Below are 13,121 nucleotides of genomic sequence, written 5' to 3' on the forward strand. Positions count from 1 at the left end.
ATATATTTTTAAATGGTATCTTTTGTTGAGTTTTTATTACACAATACTTACTCTGACATTTTTGAATCCTGCACCTGGCAAATAAAGGAAAGTATGAAAATAAAATTAAACTAATAGTAAAACTAATAAAAACTAAACTAAAACTAAGCGTTGTCACGAAAAACCCGCTCTAAAAACGAATTAAAACTAAACGATGTAGGAAACAAATGGACAAAACGAACTAAACTACAATGAAAAACCCAAAACCACTATAACCTCGGTGTGTGTTGTAGTTTTTTCGTCCCAGGGTTCCGGTGGGCTCGCACCATGGCGTTCACCGTCAACGAGATCAACAGGAACCCCAGGCTGCTGCCCGGCGTGACGCTGGGCTTCAGCATCCACGAGACCTGCAGCGTGCTGGGGGTGGGCTTCCGCTCGGCGCTCTCATTGGTCAGCGGGAGAGAGGAGAGCTTCCGGTTGGAGGAGAGCAGCTGTGCCGGCTCGCCTCCCCCGGTGCTCGGCATCGTGGGCGAGGGAACCTCCGCAAACTCCATCGCCCTCTCCAGTGTGTTGGGCCTGTACAGGATGCCCATGGTGAGTGTACTACTATGAAACCCCTTACCCCCCCCCCCCCCCCATGCATATGTTCGGTTATTTACAGTATCTACAAACCTGTCAATATTTTATTAAAAAAAAACATTTTAAAATAGTGAAAATAGCAGATCTACAAGCTCACAACGCGTCGCGATGTGACACGTTGTGAGCTTGTAGATCTGCTATTTTCAAATGATGAATTTTATACATTTGAAAACTTGTGAAATGGGACATTCTGCATAATGAGTACTTTTACTTTTGGTACTTTAAGTACATTTTGATGTCAATACTTGTGTACTTTTACTCAAGTAAATTCTGAATACCAGACTTTTACTTGTAACAGAGTATTTCTGCGGTATTGATACTTGAACTTGTGAAATGGGGACATTCATTCATGCACAATGAGTAGGCTACTTCTACTTTTGGTACTCTAAGAACATTTTGATGCCCATACTTTTTATTTGTGTTATTATATATCTACATTGCAGTATTGATACTTTGTCTGCCTGCCTGTCTGTCTGTCTGTCTGTCTGTCTGTCTGTCTGTCTGTCTGTCTGTCTGTCTGTCTGTCTGTCTGTCTGTCTGTCTGTCTGTCTGTCTGTCTGTCTTTTCTGTCTGTCTGTCTGTCTGTCTGTCTGTCTGTCTGTCTGTCTGTCTGTCCTGCCTGTAATTTTTTAGGTCAGTTACTACGCCACCTGTGCCTGTCTGAGTGACCAGGATAAATACCCTTCATTCTTTAGAACCATTCCTAGTGACGCCTTCCAGGTCAACTTCTACACAACACTACACATCACTACACAACACAACACTACACATCACTACACTACACATCACTACACTACACATCACTACACAACACAACACTACACATCACTACACTACACATCACTACACTACACATCACTACACAACACTAACCTCCTTCTTTAGAACCATTCCTAGTGACGCCTTCCAGGTCAACTTCTACACAACACTACACATCACTACACAACATAACACTACACATCACTACACAACACAACACTACACATCACTACACTACACTACACATCACTACACTACACTACACATCACTACACTACACATCACTACACTACACATCACTACACTACACATCACTACACAACACTAACCTCCTTCTTTAGAACCATTCCTAGTGAAGCCTTCCAGGTGAACCACTACACACAACACATGTGTTGCTATGAAGCACAATTGCCATGGTTAAGGATATCTGAATGAGTCTTAATCCTTTAGAACTGTCATTTATGTATCAGTGTTGCAGTTGAGAGTACGCTTGGAGCCTATAGTGACCAGTTTGCACGTTGCAGTTTAAGCTGAGATACATGTGTTCTTGTCAATATAAATAGGTGTCAGAGCAGCATAAAGACAATGAACCATACTGAGAAAGAGTGAGAGACTCTTTTGAGGGTTGGTTTGTACTAATTTGTCTGTCTTCATTGTTGCAACAATTATAATACAAATCATTCATGTTTTAAGATGTAAAACATGTATCCTTGTTTCTGAATCTTTGTTTCTGAGGTTGTGCCGATAGATTTCCACGACACCATGTCTGCTTATTATAAGCAACTTTAGGCTTGTGTTTCTGTAAAGTTGCTTGTAAATATATTTAAAAAAAGAATATCTATTTATCTATCTAGCTTGTAGATCTGCTATTTTCATTAGCCGATGTATTAGGTCTAAAGTGCTCATGTAGCCCATAGTCCCTTCTTTTGGGCTTGTTTTCATAGACCCGGCTGCTTATTTATCTCACAAAATCTGGCAACAGTGCTGTGACTGCTGTCAAGTAGGGTAAGTTCCACACGCTTGACAAATAGCGCCCTCTAGGGAGTGTAACAAGATGTTGCACGGCACACAAAATAATGATTAGATCTTTTCCTTTAGAGATTCACTCATTTACCTCAATGTGAATAATCTGGCCTAAGAACTCATATCCTGGATACTATGCAGATATATCTTGGTCACTAGTTTGCATGTTTGTTTGTTTTTTCTACCATAAAATGAATGTTATTTAGACAGCAAGTTTTTTAGACATCTGTTAAAGGAGTAGTTCACCCAAAAAATGACTTATTTTCTATCAATTACACACCTCACCTCATGAAGTCTTGAATTCATGGAGATTGTTTTGTTTTCGTCTCATTCCTGAGACAATAATTTGATGACCTGACGGAGACTCAAAGAGTTTCCTTCTGAACGATGACCCGGTCGTCAAATTATATTGGCTCAGGAATGCGACAAAAACGAAATAAATCTCTTCTCCTGTATTTGTCTGTACTTCTTGTTCGTGTAGATGTTTATATCATATCTCTGAGTACTTTGCAATTGATATAAAATAAGTACTTTTTTGGGGTGAACAACACCTTTAAATGCCCTTAAAGGTTCGATGACATTCATTTTCACTTTTTTTATTTTTTATGTTTTTTTGGGGGTTTTATGACCTCAATTACACCCAAAAAATCTGAACTTTGAACATTCAGTGGATTTTCTGTGGTCTGGGGTTTTCTGAATAATTAGGCTGAAAAGTAATCTGAGCTTGGCCCTTCGACAGTGAGGTCACAGTCAATTAATCCCGCCCACTCTCCTCCTCGCCCCTCCCCTCCCCTATCCTTTCCTTTGGGGGGGGGCGGAGCAGAGGCGATGATTGACAGGCAAAATCCCTCACCAGCGACACCCGCAGGCAAAGATTTCTTTTTTCATTGCAGTTGAAAAGGCTTTAGAAATGTGAGAGAAAAACACCTACAGTGAATCACTGGAGTGGAATTTTCAGTTAAAACTTTTTGTACACGTTTGAAGGACCAGGACAAAGACTCTGAATGTGGTGTAAACATGAATGTCATGATACCTTTAAACTATAAACAGTATCCCTCCCTTGTCTCTATCCTATATCAGGTGAACTACTCCTTTAAATGCTCTTAAATTATAACTCTATCCTATATCAGGTGCGAGCGATGCTCCAGATCATGAGGCGGTTTGGATGGACGTGGGTCGGCCTGGTGATCATCGACAACGACTACGGACACAACGCGGCGCGGTCCTTCCAGACGGACCTGGTCCGCTCCGGTCTGGGCTGCCTGGCCTACGTACAGGTGGTCCCCAGGGACCCCCAGGCAGCAGAACTCCAGAGGATCGTCTCCGTGATGAAGACCTCCTCGGCTCGGGTGGTCGTTGGGTTCGCCTATCGGAGCCTCATGGTTAAACTGATGGAGGAGGTTTGGGTTTGTTGTTTTTAACAGTGGTGTAAAGTAACTGAGTACATTTACTCGAGTACTGTACTTAAGTACAATTTTGAGGTATTTTATTTTTTATTTTACTGGAGTACTTCCAGTTTTCAGTACTTTTACTTCTACTCCACTACTCTACATCTCAGAGGCAAATATTGTACTTTTACTCCACTACAATTATTTGAAAACTTTAGTTACTTTGCAGATATAAATTATTATTATAAAACATGCATTAACCACTTCAGCCCTATTTTATACATATAGGCTATTTTAGAATCTACAAGCTCACAACGCGTCGCATCGCGATGCGTTGTGAGCTTTTAGATTTGCTATTTTCAAACGTTCTTGCACTTTTACTTTTGGTACTTCAAGTACATTTTGATGCCAATGCTTTTGCACTTTTACTCAAGTAACATTTTGAACACAGGCCTTTAACTTGTAACAGAGTATTTTTATAATGAGGTATTACTACTCTTACTTGAGTGGTTTTCCTCCACTGGTTATTATTATCATATTATTATTATTATCATATTATTATTATTATCATACACGTGAATGAATGGGATTCATTCATGATTATAAGGAAACCTGGAATTTGATTTATCTCATTAAGCCGATTCTACAAAATGTCTTCTAAGGGCGTCGCTCCCACCAGAACATGGTCGGCTGCTGTTAAACGCAGGTTGTGACGCGGCCACAGTTTTTTGCAGCCAGCAGATTCTAAAAAAAAAACGCTGTGACGCACCTGTCACTCACTTTCAAGACCCTCCCCGAAGCCCCGCACCGCCTTCTGCCTTGAGCACCATGGTGCTTCCTGAGTCTTGAGCACCATGGTGCTTCCTGAGTCTTGAGCACCATGGTGCTTCCTGAGTCTTGAGCACCATGGTGCTTCCTGAGTCTTGAGCACCATGGTGCTTCCTGAGTCTCGGGACGGTCCGCCTTCGACTCACCCGATTGGACAGAGGGGGAAAATCAGCTCCGGCCTCCAGCAGTTTTCTGCTTCATATGGACAAGTCGTGTAGAGCGGATAAACGCAAGGTCTGCGCGACAGGCGGAAAGATCCGCTCTTGCGTGAATCCACGCATTTACATTGACAAAGCATTGGCAGATTCCGCCCCAGAGGTCAAATAAAAGGGCGGTGGGAGCGCGCCCTAAATCAGCAGTTCTCAGAGTTCTTCGTAATGAAAAATGCTTCACGAACACTTTCAAGATTTTTCAAAAATAGCAGATGTACAAAGCTTGTATATCTGCTATTTTTGAATAGCCAACGCAACATGTTTAAAACGACACACGATGCTTTCCCGGTTTTAACCACTTCAGCCCAATATGGGTAACCGGAGTCCCTCAGGGCTCAATACTAGTGTCTTTTGTGTTTTCTCTTATTGTGGGGAAAGCTTTTGCTGAAAAGAAAGTACGTCAAAAAAAAAGTTGCGGACGTCCAGTAGGCTACAAGGCTTTGGTCTGACATTAACCATGATCCTTTCTATCTATGTGTCCAAAACTGTTCCTTTTCAGGATTCTAATTCTGTTGCCTTTGAACAGTGGTGGAAAAAGTACTCAAATTCTTTACTTAAGTAAAAGTACCAATACTGCAATATAAAAATACTCTGTTACAAGTAAAAGTCTAGAATTCAAAATTTACTTGAGTAAAAGTACAAAAGTATTGGCATCAAAATGTACTTCGAGTACCAAAAGTAAAAGTACTAAATATTTGAAAATAGCCGATCTACAAGCTCACAACGCGTCGCGATGCGACGCGTTGTGAGCTTGTAGATCTGCTATTTTCAAATAGCCTAGGTATAAAATAGGGTTAAAGTGGTTAATGTATGTTTCATTATATCATAGTTTATATCTGAAAAGTAACTAGTAACTAAAGTTTTCAAATAATTGTAGTAGAGTAAAAAGTTCAATATTTGCCTCTGAGATGTAGTGGAGTAGAAGTAAAAGTACTGAAAATTGGAAATACTCAAGTAAAGTACAAATACCTCAAAATTGTACTTAAGTACAGTACTTAAGTAAATGTACTTAATTACTTTCCACCACTGCCTTTGATACTGTTGTGTGGGGCTGTAGTATGACCTGGCAGGACGTTTATAACATCTGTGACAGCAATGATATCCACCAATACATGTTGTTGAACCCAACAGGTGGTCAGGCAGAATGTGACTGGTCTACAGTGGATGGCCAGTGAGTCGTGGGCTACGTACGCCGGCCTGCAGACGGCCGGCTTCATGCCCTTCCTCAGGGGAACGCTGGGCATCGCCATCCGGCGAGGAGAGATCCCAGGACTCAAGGACTTCCTGTTGGAAACACACCCCGACAACGACCCCGACAACAGCCACGACAAGAGCGTGGTGAGTGTTTTAGTTTGACTTCTTTGACCTTTATTATTCACTCAGGGAAGACCGTTGAGAGCAAGCTTTAAGACGCTTCAAACAGAGTTCTGTTTTCAAACAATTCACATTGTGTTGTATTCATGCTTAAAGGTAGGCTAAGTGATTTTCTTTGGTTAAAATAAGTGTTGAATAGCTCTATATTGTGATAATACTCATTGCTATGGAGTGTTTGTTCAGTAACAGTGTTAAATAGATCTATATTGTGATAGTACTCATTGCTATAGAGTGTGTGTTCAGTAACAGTGTTAAATAGCTCTTTATTGTGATAGTAATCATTGCTATAGAGTGTTTGTTCAGTAACAGTGTTAAATAGCTCTATATTGTGATAGTAATCATTGGTATAGAGTGTGTGTTCAGTAACAGTGTTAAATAGATCTATATTATGATAGTAATTATAGAGTGTTTGTTCAGTAACAGTGTTAAATAGCTCTATATTGTGATAGTAATCATTACTATAGAGTGTTTGTTCACTAACAGTGTTAAATAGCTCTATATTGTGATAGTACTCATTGCTATAGAGTGTGTGTTCAGTAACAGTGTTAAATAGCTCTATATTGTGATAGTACTCATTGCTATAGAGTGTGTGTTCAGTAACAGTGTTAAATAGCTCTATATTGCGATAGTAATCATTGCTATAGAGTGTTTGTTCAGTAACAGTGTTAAATAGATCTATATTATGATAGTAATTATAGAGTGTTTGTTCAGTAACAGTGTTAAATAGCTCTATATTGTGATAGTAATCATTACTATAGAGTGTTTGTTCAGTAACAGTGATAAATAGCTCTATATTGTGATAGTACTCATTGCTATAGAGTGTGTGTTCAGTAACAGTGTTAAATAGCTCTATATTGTGATAGTACTCATTACTATAGAGTGTTTGTTCAGTAACAGTGTTAAATAGCTCTATATTGTGATAGTAATCATTATAGAGTGTTTGTTCAGTAACAGTGTTAAATAGATCTATATTATGATAGTAATTATAGAGTGTGTGTTCAGTAACAGTGTTAAATAGCTCTATATTGTGATAGTAATCATTGCTATAGAGTGTTTGTTCAGTAACAGTGTTAAATAGATCTATATTATGATAGTAATTATAGAGTGTGTGTTCAGTAACAGTGTTAAATAGCTCTATATTGTGATAGTAATCATTGCTATAGAGTGTTTGTTCAGTAACAGTGTTAAATAGATCTATATTATGATAGTAATTATAGAGTGTGTGTTCAGTAACAGTGTTAAATAGATCTATATTGTGATAGTTCTCATTGCTGTAGAGTGTTTGTTCAGTAACAGGAGTCTCAATGTCTCTCCAGCTCCAGCTCCAGAACAAACACTCTATAGCAATGATTACTATTACAATATAATGCTTTAACCTGTTAATAATTGTGTCTGTTCAGGTGAGGCAGTTTTGGGAGCACACGTTTGGGTGTAAATTTGCACCCCTTCCATCAGAGTGGGTGGATGCAGGTGGACGGGTGTGTTCTGGACAAGAGGACCTGAGGACAGCGGACACGGCCTTCCTGGACGTGTCCGACCTCAGACCAGACTACAACATATACAAGGCGGTGTATGCCCTGGCCCACGGCCTCCATGACATGCTGCAGTGTGTGCCAGGACGAGGGCCTTTCACCGGGCACAGCTGTGCCAGTCTGCAGGCAATACAGCCATGGCAGGTGTGATATTAATCCAATTCAATACTGCCATGGCAGGTGTGATATTAATTCAATTCAATACAGCCATGGCAGGTGTGATATTGATTCAATTCAATACAGCCATGGCAGGTGTGATATGAATTCAATTCAATACAATACAGCCATGGCAGGTGTGATATTAATTCAATTCAATACAGCCATGGCAGGTGTGATATTAATTCAATTCAATACTGCCATGGCAGGTGTGATATTAATTCAATTCAATACAGCCACGGCAGGTGTGATATTAATTAAATTCAATACAGCCATGGCAGGTGTGATATTAAATCAATTCAATTCAATACAGCCATGGCAGGTGTGATATTGATTCAATTCAATACAGCCATGGCAGGTGTGATATGAATTCAATTCAATACAATACAGCCATGGCAGGTGTGATATAAATTCAATTCAATTCAATACAGCCATGGCAGGTGTGATATTAATTCAATTCAATACAGCCATGGCAGGTGTGATATCCCCTTTCATTGGTCTCTTGTTTCCATCATTCTGCTCATCCATGTCTAGCTGGTGTATTACCTGGAAAAGATCAACTTCACCACATCATTCGGCGATGACGTGTCGTTTGATGACAACGGTGACGCTTTACCAATCTACGATGTCATGAACTGGGCGTGGCTGGCTGATGGAAGCACAAAGGTTCAGAATGTGGGCGTGGTCAAGACGTTAGCCTCCGGAGATGAAGAACTCATCCTCGATGAAGACTCCATCTTCTGGAGCTTTGAATCCACAAAGGTCCCTTCAGCTTCCTCTTGAGCTTCAGCTTTCTATTAGAACTCATGTTGAGTTTATGATGGTAATTTAATTTAGTTTAAAGGGCAAGACCACTTTGGTAGAGGTTTGGGTTGTGTAGTTACCTTGCCATGATGTAACTCCAAAGGTGGAAGAGAAATAACAAATAATTGCTCCATTGATTTGAAATTGATCATTCAAAATATGCTCCTCATTGACTTACATTGTACGGTAAAACAGCTCTCAAAGTCACTCTTTTAGCACGTAAACGAACACAAACAAAATGTATTCAGACAATATAGAACATCATCAAACCCAGTACTGTTTGATTTTTTAATACAAATTTGAACTTCCTGTTGATTTTACTATTTGAAGATCCGGATCCGGATCCGTGGATCCAGTCCGGGTTTTCTTCTTAATAAAAATGGTAGTTGACATTTTTATTTAAAAATAAAAACAGTACTGGGTTTGGTGATGTTCTATATTGTCTGAATCAACTTTGTTTGCATTCGTTTACATGCTAAAAGAGTGACTTTGAGAGCTGCTTTACCGTACAATGTAAGTCAATGAAGAGCATATTTTGAATTATCAATTTCTAATCAATGGAGCAATTATTTTCGATTACTTGTCCTCCTTTGGAGTTACATCATGGTAAGGTAACTACACAACCCAAACCTCTACCAAAGTGGTCTTGCCCTTTAACCCATTGAGAACTGGAGCCGATGTCTTCTAAATCCTGACAGTTTTCTGAAAAACACACGTTTCTATATCAGTGGTGCTCAAACATTTTCATGTCGAGGACCCTCAAAATGTTATGTATTTGGCAACGGACCCTCCATCTCAAAATGTGTTGTGCCAGGGATCCCCATGAAGCAAAGATTTGAGTTAAACATGTTCGCTTTAAATATATATATATAATATATTATATTCAAAGATTTGCACAGATTTTCCCGATTTTTCAAAAATAGCAGATCTTTCGTGCCGCGCTATGAGCTTGTATATCTGCTATTTTTGAATAGACAAAGTATAAAATAATGGTTAAAGCGGTTACAATCTAAAATGACACTGATGCCTTCCCGGTTTTAATGGGTTAACCTTTAAGACCTGGAACGCATGTGTAATTTTAAGATTTCTTTGGGCCATTCAAAAATAGCAGATATACAAGCTCATAGTGTGGCACCGAATGCCGCGCTATGAGCTTGTAGATCTGCTATTTTTTTTTTAAATCATGATTTTTTTTGGCAAATCTTTGAATATATATATTTTTAAAGCAAACATTTTTTAACTCAAATCTTTGCTTCTGGGGGATTCCACAATTGTCTTCTAAATCCTAACACATTCTAAGAAAAAACTTGTTGTTGGTATAATATCAGTGATTTTCATGTCAAGGACCACAAAATGATATGTATTTGGTCGCGGACCCCCATCTCAAAGTATGTTGTTCCAGGGGCCCCACCAGAAGCAAAAATATATTTAAAAAAATGTATTCAAAGATTGGCAAACATTTTCAAGATTTTTCAAAAATAGCAGATCTACAAGCTCATAGCGCGGGCTATGAGCTTGTAGATCTGCTATTTTTGAAAAATCAAAGAAATCTAAAAATGACACCGATGCCTTCCCGGTCTTAATGGGTTTAGACTGAAAGCGATCGTTGCTGCTTTCCTCCGCAGCCTCCTCAGTCAGTGTGCAGTGAGAGCTGTTCTCCTGGAACCCGTGTGGCCAGAAGGAAAGGAGAACCTGTCTGCTGCTTTGACTGCATCGCCTGCTCTGAGGGAGAGATCAGCAACCAGACTGGTAGGTTAGGTTTACATTATGTACCAAAGAACGTACGGTATCTTTAGAACATACAGTACATGGGCAAACTGGCGGCCCGGGGGCCACATGCGGCCCCCCACCTTGACTTATTGCGGCCCACAGGTTAATATGGGAATAGTGATATATTATTGATTTCAGCCGTTATGATTCAAAACATGCAAACATGACCCGCTTTAATTACTTCAGTCTATATTAGTAGCTTAATGACTAGTATTAACATTCTATTGTCTTTTTTTATGTCCAATGTATATGTATTTAAGTTCATAAAGTTAACATAAGTATAACTAAATGCATTTGAAATTAAATACAAAATGTTACTTTTCACGATTCCAATTAAAAAATTGCAAAAAAAAAATAAATCTGGATTCCAATAAAAAAGTTGCAAAAATAGCAGATCTACAAGCTCTGCGACGCGTTCTGAGCTTGTAGATCTGCTATTTTTGCTGTTGTTACTTTTGCTGTCGTTATACTTTTGTGTGACTGTGAATGGCATTCATTTACGAAAAGAGTTGAAATACGGAGATAAGAGGTGTCTGCCCGACAGTACAGTATATTATGCATTGTGTTCCTCTGGAGTGAGTGAGGAAATATCAACCCGATCTCCAGAGGAAACGTTCTCTTTGAACGTTTTTGAAGTTTTTGAAATTCCGTGAATAGACACCGGAAAAACCCGAAATTCCGTGAATAGCCGCCTCGCATCTCCCCCATTGTGACTAAACCATGACGGAGGCGCGCAGTCACAGGCGAACTGTCACCCCGTGAAGGACCACCGAGGGAGCTAAGGCGACGAGTTGCCGTCCTGAACGGTGTGACGTTCGCCTGTGCCTACTCAGCGCCGTTTGAGTTATGTACCGATAGGCACAGAATCGTACATTTTGTTTTGGGGACTGCTTGCGACTGGTTACGCCCACCGTGGGACTCGCCGTACATATGCACGCAATTTCGGGGTTTCTAGGCGACTATCCACGGAATGAAGTGCACTGTTCCGTGCAATGTTACGGAGATCTCTGGAGATCAGGCTGGGAAATATAGTGGCCCTCTCCATCATCAGAGTTGCATCACCCCTGCTTTAGAATGATACTGTACTTGTCTGTCCCTTTCCTGTCCTCTTTGTCAGACTCTACAGACTGCACCAGTTGTCCAGAGGACCTGTGGTCCGGCCCCCATCGTGACCGCTGTGTCCCCAAGAGCGTGGAGTTCCTCTCCTACCACGAGGCCCTGGGCATCTCCTTGACAACCATCTCGTTGCTAGGCACGCTCATCTGCGGCTTTGTCCTGGGGATCTTCATCCATCATCGAGACACGCCCATGGTGCGCGCCAACAACTCGGAGCTCAGCTTCCTTCTCTTGCTGTCGCTCAAACTGTGTTTCCTGTGCTCGCTGCTGTTCATCGGTCATCCCAAGCTCTGGACCTGTCAGCTGAGGCACGCGGTGTTCGGGATCAGCTTCGTGCTGTGTGTCTCGTGTATCCTGGTGAAGACTATGGTGGTGCTGGCCGTGTTCAAGGCCTCCAAGCCTGGCGGCGCGGACATCATGAGGTGGTTCGGTGCCGTGCAGCAGAGAGGAACCGTTCTGGCTCTTACTTCCGTCCAGGCGACGATCTGCACGGCCTGGCTCGTGTCTGCCTCGCCGAGCCCTCATAAAAACACACAATACCACGGTAACAAGATCGTCTACGAGTGCGCGGTGGGATCGACGGCTGGTTTCGCAGTGTTACTGGGCTATATCGGTTTGCTGGCTCTCCTCAGCTTCATCCTAGCGTTCATGGCGAGGAATCTCCCCGACAACTTCAACGAAGCCAAGCTGATCACTTTCAGCATGTTGATCTTCTGTGCCGTGTGGATAGCCTTCATCCCAGCGTATATCAGCTCTCCAGGCAAATACGCAGACGTGGTGGAGGTGTTTGCTATTTTAGCGTCTAGTTTTGGCCTCTTGGTGGCGCTGTTTGGACCAAAGTGTTATATAATCATTTTGAAACCCGAGAGAAACACTAAGAAGTCCATCATGGGTCGCGATGCCACCAAGACGTAGAAGCAGAAATTCAATAATAATGTTGTTTTATGTATGGATATATTTGATTGCTGATAACCTTCATAGTAATAGGAATAGATTCCATTTTCAACCAAATAAAACTAAAAGCAGTAATCTGGTCAGAGATGCAAACAATCTATTGTCTATCATAAAGAGCCTATAGACAAGAAAGTGTTGCACATTTTCAAGCTTTTTTTCTCTCCTCCTAATTATTTTTTAAGGCCTCCGTTTTCGATGAGTTAAAGCTGCTCTGTGTGATGTTTTCATGGCCAAAAAAAGAAAGCCAAAAAATGGCCTAAATCAGTAAATCGTTTGGCCTAAATCAGAATAATCCTATTTAAACCTATTTAAATCTCTTATGTTACATAACTGACAGACGGTGTTATTTTAATTTTAATAGTCATAATTTGTTTTGGGTGAAATGATTAAAAATTATCATATAGTTTTGCTTTGGATCAGTTCTTATTTTTTTCTGAAAAACATAAAAAAATGACTTAGGCCATTAGTTTAGCAAGGTGACGTTATGAAGGTTTCATAACACTTACCAACCAGTGTGCATGTGCAGGCAATCTACCAGGTCTAAGTTCATCCTGCTACAGTAGATCTATGAAACTAGTTTTCTAAAC

General features: G+C 40.6%; 1 protein-coding gene across 1 annotated transcript; it reads left to right on the forward strand.

The window, feature by feature from the left end:
- Positions 1-306: 306 nt before the first annotated feature.
- LOC308083860 (extracellular calcium-sensing receptor-like) lies at positions 307-12,495 on the forward strand (the record flags this gene model as incomplete). Its single annotated transcript, XM_080426268.1, has 8 exons — positions 307-573; positions 1,252-1,338; positions 3,531-3,800; positions 5,960-6,166; positions 7,660-7,878; positions 8,425-8,652; positions 10,320-10,443; positions 11,582-12,495. The coding sequence occupies 8 exons, from the start codon at positions 307-309 to the stop codon at positions 12,493-12,495; spliced, it is 2,316 nt and encodes a 771-aa protein (XP_080282394.1).
- Between the last annotated feature and the right edge of the window lie 626 nt (positions 12,496-13,121).

Source organism: Gymnoscopelus braueri (genome assembly GCF_963280865.1).
Source record: "Gymnoscopelus braueri genome assembly, chromosome: 4".
Classification (NCBI taxonomy): Eukaryota; Metazoa; Chordata; class Actinopteri; order Myctophiformes; family Myctophidae; genus Gymnoscopelus; species Gymnoscopelus braueri.